Raw genomic sequence first — 18,647 nt, 5'->3', positions numbered from 1 at the left:
GCAGCATGCCCACCCTTTCGTCGTCTGTCCAGAACATTAGGCAAAGACTGAGGAGGACAGGAAGGGGTGGGTATTTAATGCATTGCTTTATTAACCCTTCTGTGTCCTGACAGTATGGTAGAGGATAAATGTTATGCTGCCAGGGAGGATGGCCAGGAAAAGAAAATCTCGGTAAGTATCAATTCATTTTCTCTTGTGATAACATGGGTGTGGTTTGAAGTGGGTGTAGTTTAAAAAAGGGGAGTGGCCAAAACTGGCTTCAATTATTGGCCCTCCACCACGGAACAATTCCATCCCTCGGTACCACAGAAGTTAGACAGCACTGCTTTAGCTATATTTTGGGTGCAGACAGAGGAGGTGGCATATTCACATTTATTTGTTTATTTTTTTATTTCCCCTTTGCAGATCAGGCTGGGGATTATGGCATCCACCATGCACAGCATTATGATTTTCTGCTTCATTCTTTGGTCACTGTATAAAGGGTCACTTTCAGGTAAGTGATGTTTTATACACAGAATGTATTTATGCTAGCAGCAGGACTGATGTTTTATCAAGACTCTCTTGATTGCTCTCTTGAGCAGAAGAGAAGCCCCTTACAAGGTTATATTGATATTGATTCACTTTTTTTTGAGTAGTATATTTCCTTATGAAATAGTTTGGGCATGCTTCTGAAAATCTTGTCTTTCTCTCCTGTAATAGCTGTACAGTTTAACGTCATATCAATATCATCAGTTGTTGCTGCACTTGGATCAGATGTGCTGTTACCTTGTCACCTTATTCCTGAGATGAACGCAGAGAAGATGGAAATCCGTTGGTTTAAGCCTATGTACCGGCCCTATGTTCATCTTTATATTAATGGGAAAGACGATTACACAGCCCAGATGCCACAGTTTGCTCAAAGAACAGAACTGCTAAAAGAGAACATCACTAGAGGAATTTTCCCTTTAAAGATCCGTAACGTCACAGCTGAGGATTCTGGGGAATATTATTGTTTTGTTGAGTCCAGTGACCATCACGGCAAAGCAGCAGTACAGCTACAGGTTACTGGTAAGTGAGCAGAGATTTATCCAAATTCTTATTAATTCGTCATATTCAAACTTTGTTTCAATAGAAGGTTAAGAGTTTCAGACCACTTCTTTCACCTAGTGTTTTGCTCAGTTTTCTTAAATCACTTGTTAATCATTTAGTTAAATGTAAAAAGTTCCAAAGAGTAGTTGTGACAGCACACTCCCTTCAGCAAAATGATTGAAATAAACTTGTTAATGCCCCAGTGCCAGCAGTCATACCCTTTTTCTGTGTCTCCTGAAGCCTTACTTGCACTTACAGGATTATGCCAGTGGCATAACCATAGTTACTTTTTGGATGGACAGTATCAGACCATGTCCGGCTAGTTAGGTTAGAGCATGGGGTACATTGGGCTCTCTTCCTAAGGATGGGCCTTTGCTATAAGGAAAGAGTATATCTGGAGGTAGTTGTTGTACTACACCTCCCACTGCCAAATGTAAAATAAAGATTGAAAAGAAGGACACCAGGGGGCACATTTACTAATCCACGAATCCGAATCACGAATGGGAAAAAATCGTATTGGAAATGAAAATTTCAGAAGATCGCAAATATCACGAAAATGCTTACGAAAAAATCGTATTAGTCACGATAATATCGCATTGACGATCCGAAAGTCACGAAATTTTCGTACCAAACAATTGTAAACAGCGGTAAAACCTTTCCGATTATTTTGTGCAAACGTCTGAAAAAGTCGTGCGCCATACGAAAAAGTCTAGCGGACGCCCGAAAAAATCGGCAAAAATACGCTCGGATCTTTCGCATGAACGCTCGAGCGTTTGTGCTTTTGTAAATGTGCCCCTAGGTGTTCTTTTGCAGCAAACTGGGACGTATAACTTAACAACTTAACATAGTTGTCCAAGACAATAGCAGTGCATGCAGGGTGATCAATACTCACAGAAATGCAGATGAAATAGCAGACATGCAGATACACATGAATGCAGCAGTAACAAATGATGCACCACTGTGGAGGACCAGCTGGGAAAGTGGATTAATATCCTTAGGGTTTTGATACCCTTATCACTACTGTGGTCCCTTTACTAAGGCAGCAGAGCCTGTAATGGGGAATACTCCCTGCTATCTCTCCTGGTTGGAGCAAAGAAGCTCCTCTTGCTAACTAAAGCTGACTCACTTTCCTAGAAAGTGTTATTAATAAACTGACCTGCTTTTTCTATTCCTAATTCACAGGGTCCCTGCTCCCCGACTTCTCCAGAGGTAAAGGTCCCTCTGGGGCAAAATAGCTTTACTGGGGTCTTGTTGATCCCAGCCTCAGTGGAACATCCACCTGGTTCAACAAATGCGGCCAAAGAGAAAGATCCACCCACTGCTAAACACTGTATTAAAGTGTGGCAGGAAGTGGTCATAAGCCTGGCAATTATAGGCCAGTAAGTTTGACATCCATGGTGGGCAAGCTGTTTGAAGGCTTGTTAAGGGATCTCATACAAAATTATGTACTGGAGAATGGCATTATGAGCAGTAATCAGCATGGCTTTATGAAGGACAGGTCATGTCAGACCAATTTAATTGCTTTTTATGATGAGGTAAGTAAGCTGGACAGTAGGGGGCAGTAGATATAATCTATTTGGATTTTGCCAAAGCATTTGATACCGTTCCCCACAAACGACTGCTTTCTAAGCTAAGGTCTATTGGTCTTAGTGAAGCCGTTTGCACATGGATAGAAAACTGGCTACAGGATCGGGTACAGAGGGTGGTTGTTAATGGTACATTCTCTACTTGGAATAAGGTTCTCAGTGGGGTCCCTCAGGGTTCTGTACTGGGTCCACTTTTGTTTAACTTAGGGGAGGGTATTATAAGCAAAGTATCAGTGTTTGCAGATGGCACAAAACTCTTCAGCCCAGTCAGTTCTATCCGGCATGTGGCACCTTGCAGCAGGGTCTTGACCAACTGGCAATCTGGGCAGCTAAGTGGCAGATGGGATTTAATGTGGATAAATGTAAGGTCATGCACCTGGGATGTAACAATGTGCAGCCACTTATACCCTTAATGGGACTGCACTAGGCAAATCCATAATGGAGAAGGACCTTGGAGTCCTTGTAGATAATAAACTTGGCTGTAGCAAGCAATGCCAGGCAGCTGCTGCAAGGGCAAACAAGGTTTACACACACTTGCATGTTCTCTGATGTACAGTTAGTGAAAGCAGGGAAGGTATGTGCCTAATGTCCCAGCAACCCCCACAGCTGTGACCTAAGCATGTGCCTCGTTTGCCGACCCCTAGTTCTGGCCCTGGGATTAGGGATACGTTGTTCACATAAATACATGTCTAGTTGTCTAGAAAGCCTTTTTAATTGTTATAATGTTAAAGGGAACTATTGTGAAAATTAAAGTTTCATATGAGCGTCATTTTATGGAAATAAGTAACTTCCTAAAACTAATAAATTTAAATTCAGTGCTGTTTTAATAATCATGTTGGTCTTCACTATTTGCTACGTGGCAATATGTCTACATGCAGCAGTTGGAGCCAGATTCTGATTTACAGTTAAGTCAAATACATGTGTGTCAGCTCATGATTTCTAAATTTCTAAGGGGTAGTGACCAGGGATCAGAATCTACCCCTCCAGTTCTCTGTATAAATTCCCATCTACCCCACTGTCAACATAATATGGTGAGTGTGTCTAATAGACACTTGCCAAGCCCCTTGAAGACCCTACCCAGCAGCACTTAAGGCATGACCCTAAATCAGGTACAAGAGGTGAGGCAAGAATGGTCATGCATGACCCCCCGGTTAAAGGAAGACTAAGGGGGGCCCACATTACTCATGAGGTAATTGATTTCCTACCGTTTGTTACAAATAATTTTATCAGCAGATTTCTCTAGTCGGCCCTCCTGTCAGTGCAGACTTATGAGGTTTAGTCATCCTTCACCTCTGGAGGCAGGACAGAAGAATAAGGCTCTTAACCCCTCCTCCCTGGTATATAGGCTGGCTCCGCCTCGACTGCCCAGTTTCCTTTGTCCTGCCGGAGGTGAAGGACATTTTCTATCATTCTGCACAATTTTATTTTTTATTTTAAACCTTCTTTTATTTTGGAGGTATCCTGTCTGCCTCCTAGAACTGGGCTCACTCTCCCTCCCTTGCTTGCTTGGGTCGCCGCAAGTGGAGAAGTGTATTTCCTACATAGTAGGTTTTTAGCCCAGTACAGCAATGGCAATTCTACATAACAGAGGCTCTTCCTCACAGTCCACTGATGCCTATCACTGCCAGCAGTCTCTATCTCCCCAATCTAGTTGGAGATGAGCCCCTCGCTACTGTCACTGGGACCCCCTGACAGTCTGTGCCCCAGGGTACTACCTCCTATGGTCTGCCCCTCCCCCCTCTCCCTGGGGTGACAACTAGTGCACTGTTACCTTCTGTAACAGAAGCAGCTGGGACCTCTCCCCCAGCTTCTGGAAGCGCTGTCTCTTCCCCCTGCATTGGCGCACTGTTAGGTAGCGCCTTGCTCCTTTCCAGGCTCAGCGTACCCTCAGAGTGGGGACCGCTGCACTCGTGCCATAGTTGCATCCCACGTGACGTCACTCACACGTGCCTGGATCTGCCATATTGCAGCGCCATGAGGGAGAACAGGCGCATATAACGCCTCTTGCTGTACACCACAGCAGCACCAGTCGGCCACTCTCAGTCGGCACAATACCTGCGCTAGTGAGCGCCAATAACTTCAGGAATGCATTGCAACTTGGTATTTTGTTGTAAAAAGACATCTCTATTTTGGATTTGTCGGAATCTGTTCTAAAAAAAATCTGTTCCAAAAATATATTGTTTCCTAGTGTAAACTTACTGTTAAAACTGAAGTATGCAGCTTTCTGGAGCAGTGCTTTGGGAATTTGGTAGGTACTGCTGGGAGTTTTGACCTATACAAGTTAGAAGTTTGGTATGATATTTGATGATATATCATTTTACTGGGTAAACTAAAAGTCCCCTAAACAAAAAGAGCACAAAATGTTCAAAAACTGTAAATAAAATTTCTGTAAGTGACCAAATTGCCTGGCAGTGAAACGTTCAGGGATGGAACAGGGAGGCAAGGCCAAAGGTAGATAAAAAGGAACCCATTAAAGAAGACATATCCTATAAAAATTAAGAATGTACCAGGCAATTATACTCCTCTAGATATAGAAGGATTGTGCTTAAAAAAGTTGTGTTTAAGGCTGATTTATTGAGAAATTCCACCAAAACCCCACTAGTCCCGCCCATCTGTTCCACTTCCTGCTGGCTGAATTCTCTGGATGAGCTGGGGAGCCGGCGGCCCTCCGTACCCTGCACTGTAGGATAGGAACCAATCAGCAGCTAGGCTGACCTGATAGGGAACTGAAGCCTGTCTGTGCTTGTGTGAGTTCAGGGCTGTGATTGGCTCTCCCCCTCCTACTGTGCTTCTGGCAGGGACCGTTAGGACACGCCCACTCTTCATTTCAAACTCGGACAGAGAAGTGATAGGATCTATAGGGAGCTCCAATAAAGGGGCCATTGTTACAGATAGGGTTAATGTTTAGCCCAAAGGGAAACCAGCACCGGATATTATTCATAATTGCCTACAAAATTAGGGTTTTTTCCCATTTATCCAATATGTCTCCATTAAAGAGGAGAGTTTACATTGGGTAACAGTTGGTAAACATGACCCATAAATGCTTACAAGATGCAGCATCCAAGTCTTTAGCAGTTAGGGGGCTTAGAAAATTGCCCTTTGTAAGTTGTCCGAATGTGTCAGGATTGGAGCGCCTACAGTGGCAGCAGTAAGCAACAAGTACAGTGCCTGCGCAGATGGAAATCCAAATGTTCTAAGATATGCATTAGGCCATGATATGGGGTGACTTAGTATTCATAATAAGGTTGTCTGCAAGTAAAAGGTCCCCTTCATACTTTCCAGCCTATAAAATCAACAGCGTATTCCTTTTAACCATTTTATTGATACTGAAAGTGTGGATATTTGGAAATTCTTTTGTTTACTGGGCCCATAGGAAAGTAGAGGAGCAAGCATCCTATGGGAGAGCTGCACTGGCTCAGTAGGAGAGGCCACAAATAGCAGGATATACCTGTACCAGGTAACAAGGCAGCCACCATGTGATTCTATTCATCTATGCCAGGGGGAATGACACAAATGCTTTAGATTTAATATTCAGTATTAGAGCAGAGATGGCGAGATGACTCATTATTATTTTTGGTCAATTTCACTCATTGCCTTCTCCTAAATTAGCCCAGATTTTATTCCTAAATTGTGAAAAATATGTCCATAGTCTTCACAAAAAACACTGGGCCACAACTCCATATCATTGTCTGTTTATGGGTAACAAGCGACGTGATCTAACTCACAATTCATCTTCTAAAGTTGTTGTTGTTTTGTTCCTAAATTGGGAAAAATGTTACCTTTGTCTGCACAAAAAGCCCCGGGGCCCTCCAAAGCCATCGTGAACAAAAACTTTAGGGACCTAAACACTAAAGATTCCCTTCATAATATTTCACCCATTAGTCTGCTAATTTAGACTTTTTTATCCATTAAAGGGGTCGTGCCATGATTTTATGGGTACTTTTTATTCATAAATTACACTGTTTACATTGCAAATAAGTCCCTCCACTATTTAAAAAGACTACTTCTTTAGGTAAGCTTTAGTGCTACTCTAACTGATGAGTTTTGAAAAAAATGTTTTGCCATGACAGTATTACTTTAATTATAAAAAATTTAGTACTGGTATGGGACCTGTTATCCAGAATGCTCGGTACCAAGGGGATTCCGGATAAGGGGTCTTTCTGTAATTTGGATCTCCTTACCTTAAGTCTACTAAAAAAATCAATAAAACATTAATTAAACCCAATAGGATTATTTTGTATCCAATAAGGGGTAATTATATCTTAGTTGGGATCAAGTACAGGTACTGTTTTATTATTACAGAGAAAAGGGAATCATTTAACCATGAAATAAACCCAATAGGGCTGTTCTGCCCCAATAAGGGGTAATTATATCTTAGTTGGGATCAAGTACAGGTACTGTTTTATTATTACAGAGAAAAGGGAATCATTTAACCATGAAATAAACCCAATAGGGCTGTTCTGCCCCCAATAAGAGGTAATTATATCTTAGTTGGGATCAAGTACAGGTACTGTTTTATTATTACAGAGAAAAGGGAATCATTTAACCATTAAATAAACCCAATAGGACTGTTCTGCCCCAATAAGGGGTAATTATATCTTAGTTGGGATCAAGTACAGGTACTGTTTTATTATTACAGAGAAAAGGGAATCATTTAACCATTAAATAAACCCAATAGGGCTGTTCTGCCCCCAATAAGGGGTAATTATATCTTAGTTGGGATCAAGTACAGGTACTGTTTTATTATTACAGAGAAAAGGGAATCATTTAACCATTAAATAAACCCAATAGGGCTGTTCTGCCCCCAATAAGGGGTAATTATATCTTAGTTGGGATCAAGTACAGGTACTGTTTTATTATTACAGAGAAAAGGGAATCATTTAACCATGAAATAAACCCAATAGGGCTGTTCTGCCCCAATAAGGGATAATTATATCTTAGTTGGGATCAAGTACAGGTACTGTTTTATTATTGGTCAATTTCAGAGACTAACTTCTCTGAAATTAGCCATTGTTTTAAAGAGTAAAAAAAGCTTAAAACTCATGGTTAGTTTTGGTCAAGATGACCCATTGTCATCTCCTAAATTAGCTTATATTTTGGTCACTAAATATGGCCCTAGTCAAACTAACAGTCTGTTAGTAACTGCGGGTAACAGCTGGTGTGGTCTAGCCCCTCCACGAAACAGGAAAAACCCCTGGTAGCACCAGCCTTCACCAACACCTTTCTGGCACTCCATAACTGTCTGCTGCAAAACTGGCAGGAAACCTGCAGACATTTCTGAGTTAAGTTCAGAGCAAATAGAGTAAATATTAATTTTGGGCAATTTAACCCAGTTTTCTGAGTTGTGACAAATCTGCGACACCCATCTTGGGGCCCTGGGATTTTCTGCTGTAAAACAAATAGGAAACCTGCATATCTCATAGTAATACCAGTGTCATTGAAGAGTAAAGATGACTTTTAGCCAATTTTATCAAGTCTTCTCTCACTTTAGCCACTGCCCCTCAATTGTAACCAATGTGTCCCTTGTTTGCACAAAAATAATTGCCACCCTCCAATGCCACAATTCAAAATGGAGACTAAAATGTTAAATTACTTTTTTTTTGCCAATTATAACCTCTGGCTTCTTCTAAATTAGCCCTTTTCCTTCCTAAATTGTGAATAATCTGGCTGTAGATTTCCCATAAAAATTGGGACCCTCCTACACAAATGTAAAAAAATCCCAACTAGACTATAATTTTCTGAAAACTATGGCCCTATGGCTTCACATGAAACACTGGACAGGAATTGTAACTAACTGCAATAGTCTGATTAAGGGTCACCCATTACACTTTGCTTATTTAGCCCTTTTTGTCCCAAAATAATAATAAATTTGATTCTAGTTTTCAAATGCAAAACCCCACTCAAAATTACTTTTGGTTCAATTTCTAGACCTTGGCTGCACAAAAAAAAAAAATCATGGTTACTTTTGGTCATGTTGACCTTCTGTCATCTGCATAATTACCCCGTATTGTTAAAAAAATGGCCCTGAACTGTAACCCAAAATAAGTCTAATAATAGAAAACCATGGGTAACAGCCGGCAGGGAAACAGACTGGGAACCTGCATAATTAAGTTAGGACCAGAGCAAAGAATTTCACCCAGTCTACTCCTTAAAGTGATACTGACACCAAAATAATTCTTTTCGAAAAACAAATCTACCTCCAAACATTCCTATAAGTCATGTGGACTGTTTTTTCAAGAAAGTGCTTATTCTTTAAACAAAAAGACCCGACTGTTTGCCAACCCGACTGTATCTGCTCAGCCTGTCAGTCGAAACAGGAGCAGGCTGTAGTCACAACCTGAGAATATCCTCCCCTTTCCTTTTCCCTTGCTTTGAGCAGAGTAATAAATCATGTGACCCTAACATGCAAGCTTGTAATTTCTTCTCCTGGTCTTTAGCGTAATACAGCTGCCCGTACCACCAGCGTAATAGTAGTATAGTACTATTATACCGTTATATTATGGCTTTGGGGGGTTTTACTGCAGTTGTATTATACCAGTACCACCAACGTAGTACTTATACCATAGTATTACCATAGTATGGCTGTATTGTATTTAGATGCCACTGATACTTGCTTTGTTTAATTTCAATGCGAAATGCGATATTTCACAAGCAAAATGTGCAAATAAATAAGCAAACTCTATGACAAGAGGATGTTATGGCCAGGGAACCAGACGCATGCGTCTGAGCGCTGACATGTGCGTGATGACATCATGGCGCATGAAGGCAAAAGGGCAGTGCAGGTCCAGCGTCACTGGTCCTTTGCGATTGGACAGACGTTTCCTTTGATCTTGGAGTGATGAATAGAGGCACTAAGATGGCTACCCCATGGCTATCTACTCAGCGAAGCTGAGCATGGAAAGATGGTTTAGCTTTGAGAATTTTTTTGTTAGGATTTTAAAAGCTCCCACCATTACAAACAACATAGCAGATTTAAAAAAAAAAAAAAAAAGTATATTAGGTGTCAGTGTCACTTTAATTAGCCCTTGTTCTGACCCAAATTGTGTCAAATCTGGCCCTTGTTTGCACACAGAATTTGGCGCCCCCCAGTGCCATTGTGAAAGAACCTAAAAAGACAATTTCTTTTTGTCAAGTCTCTAAGTTAGCCCTTTATGCTACAACATTAAAAACGGCCCCAGCTTCCACATACAACATTGGGACCCTCCAATGAAAAAAATCTGAAAACTAAGGATTACTGTTGGTATAGTTAACTAATTATATTCTCCTAAATGAAACCATGTTGTGAAAAATATCGACTTTAACTTTATCCCACAGACCTGGCAGTGAACCTGCACACTTCAGTAATGGGACTAGGGCAATCGAAATGCAAAAGTTAATTTCACCTGCTGTTATCTTGTCCTATATCAACCCTATTGGTCAAAAATGTGAAAAAAAACCTTTTCTCTCGCCTTTTTGGAAGAAAATGCTCTGACGGAGAGGGAACTTTTGGGAACCAAGAAAAAAACAAGCGGGGCTATTGGGCTGCTGCACTTATATGAGTAGCTCATGGTGGGAAAGCGGGGCTATTGGGGTGCTGCACTTATATGAGTAGCTCATGGTGGGAAAGCGCGGCTATTGGGCTGCTGCACTTATATGAGTAGCTCATGGTGGGAAAGCGGGGCTATTGGGGTGCTGCACTTATATGAGTAGCTCATGGTGGGAAAGCGGGGCTATTGGGGTGCTGCACTTATATGAGTAGCTCATGGTGGGAAAGCGGGGCTATTGGGGTGCTGCACTTATATGAGTAGCTCATGGTGGGAAAGCGCAGCTATTGGGCTGCCTGCACTTATATGAGTAGCTCATGGTGGGAAAGCGGGCTGTTGGGCTGCTGGAGTTATATGAGCAGCTCATGGTGGGAAAGCGGGGCTGCTCGGCTGCTGCACTTATATGAGTAGCTCATGGTGGGAAAGCGCAGCTATTGGGGTGCCTGCACTTATGAGTAGCTGATGGTGGGGTTGTGGCGGCACAGCGTTATTGAGCCTATACACCTCCCCATACAGTGCGCTCTCTACTTATTGGCGCCAAAACCTCACTGTTACCAATCAATCCGTTCCCAGTGGAGGGGCGCAGCCCTGGAACTTAATTCAATTGATTTTTGCCCGTGATTACCACACGCCGGTTATATACCTAACTATTCCCCAGTCTGCCCTAAGTTTTATAAATACTGGCGGCCAAAATATCTTTAAGAATTGTATTAAAATAATCATGAGCGATATTGATTTGCAGCTGATCCCCCATACATTCGAGCAAAGAAAGTCCATTTTAGGGGAGTTCTAAAATAAATGAATTAGAATATTGCACTAATAGATCTATAACAGAAACTGAACAGGTTCCAAGTACCACATAAAGGGGTGAAACAAAACCAAAGATGGATTTGTAGCGGTGTTAGTCCTTCCCCACCCCAGCTCCTCTCTTTCCCCACCCCAGCTCCTCTCTTTCCCCACCCCAGCTCCTCTCTTTCCCCACCCCAGCTCCTCTCTTTCCCCATCCCAGCTCCTCTCTTTCCCCACCCCAGCTCCTCTCTTTCCCCATACCAGCTCCTCTCTTTCCCCACCCCAGCTCCTCTCTTTCCCCACCCCAGCTCCTCTCTTTCCCCATACCAGCTCCTCTCTTTCCCCATCCCAGCTCCTCTCTTTCCCCACCCCAGCTCCTCTCTTTCCCCATACCAGCTCCTCTCTTTCCCCACCCCAGCTCCTCTTTTTCCCCACCCCAGCTCCTCTCTTTCCCCACCCCAGCTCCTCTCTTTCCCCATACCAGCTCCTCTCTTTCCCCATCCCAGCTCCTCTCTTTCCCCACCCCAGCTCCTCTCTTTCCCCATCCCAGCTCCTCTCTTTCCCCACCCCAGCTCCTCTCTTTCCCCACCCCAGCTCCTCTCTTTCCCCACCCCAGCTCCTCTCTTTCCCCATACCAGCTCCTCTCTTTCCCACCCCAGCTCCTCTCTTTCCCCACCCCAGCTCCTCTCTTTCCCCACCCCAGCTCCTCTCTTTCCCCACCCCAGCTCCTCTCTTTCCCCATACCAGCTCCTCTCTTTCCCCACCCCAGCTCCTCTCTTTCCCCACCCCAGCTCCTCTCTTTCCCCATACCAGCTCCTCTCTTTCCCCATCCCAGCTCCTCTCTTTCCCCACCCCAGCTCCTCTCTTTCCCCATACCAGCTCCTCTCTTTCCCCACCCCAGCTCCTCTCTTTCCCCACCCCAGCTCCTCTCTTTCCCCACCCCAGCTCCTCTCTTTCCCCATACCAGCTCCTCTCTTTCCCACCCCAGCTCCTCTCTTTCCCCACCCCAGCTCCTCTCTTTCCCCACACCAGCTCCTCTCTTTCCCCATACCAGCTCCTCTCTTTCCCCACCCCAGCTCCTCTCTTTCCCCATCCCAGCTCCTCTCTTTCCCCACCCCAGCTCCTCTCTTTCCCCACACCAGCTCCTCTCTTTCCCCACCCCAGCTCCTCTCTTTCCCCATCCCAGCTCTGCCGCACATAGGCTTGCCTCCTTTTCTGAATGAAAAAAAAACTGACCTTCCTATATATATATATGTAACACTTGTTTGGCTTAATAGGGGTATTATACCAGGCTAGTTTGGGCTTAGAGCATGTGTTACATGCAACCCCCTTTCCCAGGATGGGCCTCCGCTAAGTGGGAGCTATGTCAGGGACTATAGGATGTTGTTGAACTACAACTCACACCGGTGTTGTGCAATAGATTAAAGTAAAAGGACGCCAGGAGTTCTTGCAGAATAACTGGATAGTACTTTATTATCCAAGACAATGGTATTCAGGGTATTTCAGTATACTCACTTAGATGTTACATAGATCAGCATGCAGTTATACAATTGATGTAAAATCAATAGCAGAAGTATGATGCTCCCCTGTGTATCCCTTCTCATCAAGAGGATTGGGCAGGTAGAACACCAACAGTGTGATAGGTAGGAAAGCTCACCGGCGTAGTCCCATGCTCTTTTGGAGGTTAGGGCAAGGCATATTTGCTAACCTATTTCCCTAGCACTTCTGTGTCCCCAATCTAAGGCCAGTAATGCCTGTTAGGAAGACTACTCCTTTGCTATTATCCTTGATGGGGCTAAAGACAGCCCTTGCTAGATAAATCTGACTGAACTCACACCTCCTAGAGGGTGCTATTACAAATATTGCTATGCTGTCTTTTCCTCATTCACGGGGCCCTGTCCCCAACTTAATTTGGATGAATGTGGCTACTGGGCCGGATCTGAACACAGGCTCAATGGAGTGGTGCTTCAGGTAGCAGCCCGGCAGCCAAAGAGGAAGTCACACCCTCCTGCCAGACACTATATCACTCTGCAGGGGGCGTGTACTACCAGGCTAAACCTATAAGGGATAGCTTTACACTGTAAACTAAGTACAAGGGCTTCTGCCCAATAACAGTAAAGGTAAAAAGCCATAGGGAGCTTAACCCTATGGGTCCCTACATATATATGTATATATATATATATATATATATATAGTTGCAGTACAGGAAGCACACCACAAACAAGGTAGCAACTGCCCGGGTGCTCATGCAAAAAAATACAAATAAAGGAGCAATAAAGGCCAGCACTCACAGGACTTTGTGAAATAACATGTCAGCAAAAAAATAAACATTATAGAAAAATTGTAACTACATGGTTTTTTATTTATCCGACGTTTCAGTCCCTAACAGGAACTTTCATCAGGAAAGAGGAGGAGCAGAGGAGCTGGGGTGGGGAAAGAGAGGAGCTGGTATGGGGAAAGAGAGGAGCTGGTATGGGGAAAGAGAGGAGCTGGGGTGGGGAAAGAGAGGAGCTGGGGTGGGGAAAGAGAGGAGCTGGTATGGGGAAAGAGAGGAGCTGGTATGGGGAAAGAGAGGAGCTGGGTGGGGAAAGAGAGGAGCTGGGGTGGGGAAAGAGAGGAGCTGGTATGGGGAAAGAGAGGAGCTGGGGTGGGGAAAGAGAGGAGCTGGTATGGGGAAAGAGAGGAGCTGGTATGGGGAAAGAGAGGAGCTGGTATGGGGAAAGAGAGGAGCTGGTATGGGGAAAGAGAGGAGCTGGTATGGGGAAAGAGAGGAGCTGGGGTGGGGAAAGAGAGGAGCTGGTATGGGGAAAGAGAGGAGCTGGGGTGGGGAAAGAGAGGAGCTGGTATGGGGAAAGAGAGGAGCTGGGGTGGGGAAAGAGAGGAGCTGGGATGGGGAAAGAGAGGAGCTGGGATGGGGAAAGAGAGGAGCTGGGATGGGGAAAGAGAGGAGCTGGGATGGGGAAAGAGAGGAGCTGGTGTGGGGAAAGAGAGGAGCTGGTGTGGGGAAAGAGAGGAGCTGGGGTGGGGAAAGAGAGGAGCTGGTATGGGGAAAGAGAGGAGCTGGTGTGGGGAAAGAGAGGAGCTGGGGTGGGGAAAGAGAGGAGCTGGTATGGGGAAAGAGAGGAGCTGGGGTGGGGAAAGAGAGGAGCTGGTATGGGGAAAGAGAGGAGCTGGGGTGGGGAAAGAGAGGAGCTGGTATGGGGAAAGAGAGGAGCTGGGGTGGGGAAAGAGAGGAGCTGGGGTGGGGAAAGAGAGGAGCTGGTATGGGGAAAGAGAGGAGCTGGTATGGGGAAAGAGAGGAGCTGGTATGGGGAAAGAGAGGAGCTGGGGTGGGGAAAGAGAGAAGCTGGGGTGGGGAAAGAGAGGAGCTGGGGTGGGGAAAGAGAGGAGCTGGTATGGGGAAAGAGAGGAGCTGGGGTGGGGAAAGAGAGGAGCTGGGATGGGGAAAGAGAGGAGCTGGGATGGGGAAAGAGAAGAGCTGGGGTGGGGAAAGAGAGGAACTGGGGTGGGGAAAGAGAGGAGGTGGTATGGGGAAAGAGAGGAGCTGGGGTGGGGAAAGAGAGGAGCTGGGTGGGGAAAGAGAGGAGCTGGTATGGGGAAAGAGAGGAGCTGGGGTGGGGAAAGAGAGGAGCTGGTGTGGGGAAAGAGAGGAGCTGGTGTGGGGAAAGAGAGGAGCTGGTGTGGGGAAAGAGAGGAGCTGGTATGGGGAAAGAGAGGAGCTGGTGTGGGGAAAGAGAGGAGCTGGTGTGGGGAAAGAGAGGAGCTGGGATGGGGAAAGAGAGGAGCTGGGATGGGGAAAGAGAGGAGCTGGGATGGGGAAAGAGAGGAGCTGGGATGGGGAAAGAGAGGAGCTGGTATGGGGAAAGAGAGGAGCTGGTGTGGGGAAAGAGAGGAGCTGGTGTGGGGAAAGAGAGGAGCTGGGGTGGGGAAAGAGAGGAGCTGGTATGGGGAAAGAGAGGAGCTGGTGTGGGGAAAGAGAGGAGCTGGGGTGGGGAAAGAGAGGAGCTGGGGTGGGGAAAGAGAGGAGCTGGTGTGGGGAAAGAGAGGAGCTGAGGTGGGGAAAGAGAGGAGCTGGGGTGGGGAAAGAGAGGAGCTGGTATGGGGAAAGAGAGGAGCTGGGGTGGGGAAAGAGAGGAGCTGGGGTGGGGAAAGAGAGGAGCTGGGGTGGGGAAAGAGAGGAGCTGGTATGGGGAAAGAGAGGAGCTGGGGTGGGGAAAGAGAGGAGCTGGGGTGGGGAAAGAGAGGAGCTGGTATGGGGAAAGAGAGTAGCTGGGGTGGGGAAAGAGAGGAGCTGGGGTGGGGAAAGAGAGGAGCTGGTATGGGGAAAGAGAGGAGCTGGGGTGGGGAAAGAGAGGAGCTGGTATGGGGAAAGAGAGGAGCTGGGGTGGGGAAAGAGAGGAGCTGGTATGGGGAAAGAGAGGAGCTGGGGTGGGGAAAGAGAGGAGCTGGGGTGGGGAAAGAGAGGAGCTGGGGTGGGGAAGGACTGACACCACTACAAATCCATCTTTGGTTTTGTTTCACCCCTTTATTCAGGCCCCTCAGCTACTAGTAGATTTGCCACCTGTTCAGTTTCGGAAGATGAAATGCAAATAGTACACAGCGCTATTAGTGGTCTGTAAAATATCCAAATCTTCTGTGAGGTGTAGAGAGTGTTGCTTGCATTTTCCTCTTAATGAACCCCTTTGAATGGGTCTCAAACGTGTCCGTAACGTTTTTTCCGTAAACGTGTTTTCGGAAGGGCTGTGCGGGTCAAAACTGCTTGCTTGGTTTTCCAAATTAGCAAAAGTGGGCAGGGCTTGCTAAGATTGACGTGGTGATTGGCCAATCACCATGTCATAGCTGTACCCCTTTGCCATAAAATTATTAGATAATTTGATCACATAAAGAAAAAAATACCGCAGGCACTGCCAATATGAAATAAACACAGATGCCAATACAGCGGCCCTCTTTTTTGGGGAGCATATTGCCCATTCCTTGCCATGCCTTGGCAATGCCCATTCCTTGCCATGCCTTGGCAATGCCCATCCCTTGCTATGCCTTGGCAATGCCCATTCCTTGCTATGCCTTGGCAATGCCCAATGCTAGCTCTACGCACTGCTGCCTATATCTGAGGTGATTTTGGTGAGTGTAGGCCAGGAGGTACTGGCCGCTGGGTACATTTACATTCTGCTGGAGTTCAGTATATATTTAGGAAAAATATCTCCTTTCCAAAGTTTCCGGCCCCCTAATTTTTTTTTTTTATGTGAAGTATTTTCTGTTTTACAATTAAAAAAGTAAAATGGCACATTTAGTATAAGGGCCACCAAAATAACTACTGAGCTCAAATCTATTAAAAGGGCGATACAGTGTTTCACATCAACACCTTAGCACGTGCGCCCGTGGCAATGGTGAATGAGCCCTTATTTCTGCTGGATATGTTGAAAGAACCCAGATTCCCAAGCTGAAACTGGAAATTGTAAGTAAACTATAGGGTGGTATTGGTGGGGCTTGCACTAACATGTGTAACAGTTAGTGATGAGCGAATCTGTTTCGCTTCGCCGGAAAAATTGTGAATCTTTCAAAAGATCAAAAGAAACGGCGAAAATGCCGTGCGACAAAAAAAATGTCCCCCGCGGCTATTATTTTGTCGCGCGGCTATTGTTTTGTCGTCCGCGGCTATTGTTTCGTCGCCCGCAGCTATTATTTTGTCGCGCGGCTATTGTTCCATCGCCCGCGGCTATTATTTGGTCGCACGGCTATTGTTTTGTTGCCCGCGGCTATTGTTTTGTTGCCCGCGGCTATTATTTTGTCGCCCGCGGCTATTATTTTGTCGCCCGCGGCTATTATTTTTTGACACTGGCGACAATTTTTGGACGTGCGGCGAATTTTTCTGCCGTGAAATTTTTCATCCGTTTTGCGAAACAATCCGCCAATGGCGAAACGCAGAAATTCGCTGCGAAACCATGCCTGGCGAAACTTTTCGCCCATCACTAGTAACAGTTGATATAGTGTCGCACACTACCAGCCCTCTTTTATGGGGTCCCTCTCCCTGGCTCCCACTAAGATGTCTTCTATATCTAAGGTTCATTGCTTTTTCTTTAGGTTGATGTGCTTTGCACTGGTGTCTTAATAAACAAAACGTGTACACAAGTTGTGATACTCAACCACCTCTATATATCACCATGCAACATCAGCCATAGCAACATGGTGGCATATTTTATAATATCTGCCATCTGGCTTATGGATCCTGCGATTAACAGAGCGATGGGGGGGGGGCGCAGAATAAAACAAGACCAAATGTAAGTTGCTTGTACTGCAAATGCCTAGAGCACAGTCATAGGCTTATCAACTTCCCCTACGCACAGGATGTGGGTTTTCAGTGTAGTTACATGCTTAGTGTGAAAAAAAAAAAATAAGTGTATACATTTGAGAGTAGGGATGTTAAACTATTTATATACAGCAGTGCTGTCCAACTGGCGGCCCGCGGGCCGCATGCGGCCCGCGACCCCCCTCTGTGTGGCCCCCCACCTGTCTGGCTGCTTTGATGGCTTACTCTTGTGTAAGCTCTAAGTAGTATCAGTACTGTGATTAACTGCCCCCCTGCATGGTTCTCACCTCAGATTCAGGCTGTAATCAGGCTGTATTGTTTAAATATGTAATTCCCTGTGTTGTTCACACCTTTTAATCTCTGCATTGTTCACCCCCTGCAGTGTTCACACCTCAGGCTCAGGCTGTAATCACCCACATTGTTCCCCTGTTCACACCTCAGGAGCAGTAGAAACCCACAAATAATCCCTGCACACTACAAAAAGAACATATACTGAGGTGGTACTTCAATTAAAAAGTTTTTTAATATATAGTTATTGTGCAGACTGTAGGAGCAGTGCCAGCATTGTGTCACTGTAGGCTGCCTGTGTGTGCCATACACACAGGCATCATAGGGCAAGCAGAGTATTGCACACACAGGCAGGGTAGGGAAGGCAGAGTATGGCACACACAGGCCAAGCATGGCACAAACCAGCCAAAAATGGCAAACACAGTGAAAGTATGGCACACGCAGGCAGGGTAGGGAAGGCAGAGTATGGCACACACAGGTAGGGTAGGGCAGGCAGAGTATGGCACACACAGGCCAAGTATGGCACAAACCAGCCAAGAATGGCACACACAGTGAAAGTATGGCACACGGGCAGGGTAGGGAAGGCAGAGTATGGCACACACAGGCAGGGTAGGGCAGGCAGAGTATGGCACACACAGGCAGGGTAGTGAAGGCAGAGTATGGCAGGTTTTTGCTGTACTACAACCATTAATATGGGTATGGTCATGTGATAACATGGGTGTGGTTTCAAGTGGGTGCGGTTTCAAAAAGGGGAGTGGTCAAAACTGGCTTCCATTATCGGCCCTCCACCACGTACGTCGGAAAAATTCCGGCCCTCGGTACAACAGAAGTTGGACAGCACTGATATACAGAATAAAACTTTGCTAGAGGAAGATGTGAGATCGAGTGCCTTTTGCCTTCACTTATAAGTAGGGATGCACCAAATCCAGGATTTGGTTCAGGATTCAGCCAAGATTCGACCTTTGTTCAGCAGGATTAGGATTCGGACAAATCCATGTGCCTGGCCAAACCATATCCAAATCTATAAAATCATGTGACTTTTCGGAAAATAAGTAGAAAATCTTTATCCTTCCCTTTCCTTTCAGA

General features: G+C 45.5%; 1 protein-coding gene across 1 annotated transcript; it reads left to right on the top strand.

Annotated features, from left to right (window-relative positions):
* Positions 1–403: 403 nt before the first annotated feature.
* Positions 404–1,055, top strand: LOC116406856 (myelin-oligodendrocyte glycoprotein-like). The gene is made up of 2 exons (XM_031891831.1): positions 404–493; positions 700–1,055. The coding sequence occupies exons 1-2, from the start codon at positions 421–423 to the stop codon at positions 1,053–1,055; spliced, it is 429 nt and encodes a 142-aa protein (XP_031747691.1). The 5' UTR covers positions 404–420.
* The last annotated feature ends 17,592 nt before the right edge of the window (positions 1,056–18,647 follow it).

This window comes from Xenopus tropicalis, chromosome 8 (genome assembly GCF_000004195.4).
Source record: "Xenopus tropicalis strain Nigerian chromosome 8, UCB_Xtro_10.0, whole genome shotgun sequence".
NCBI lineage: Eukaryota > Metazoa > Chordata > Amphibia > Anura > Pipidae > Xenopus > Xenopus tropicalis.
This window is presented reverse-complemented; position numbering and strand designations above follow the sequence as displayed.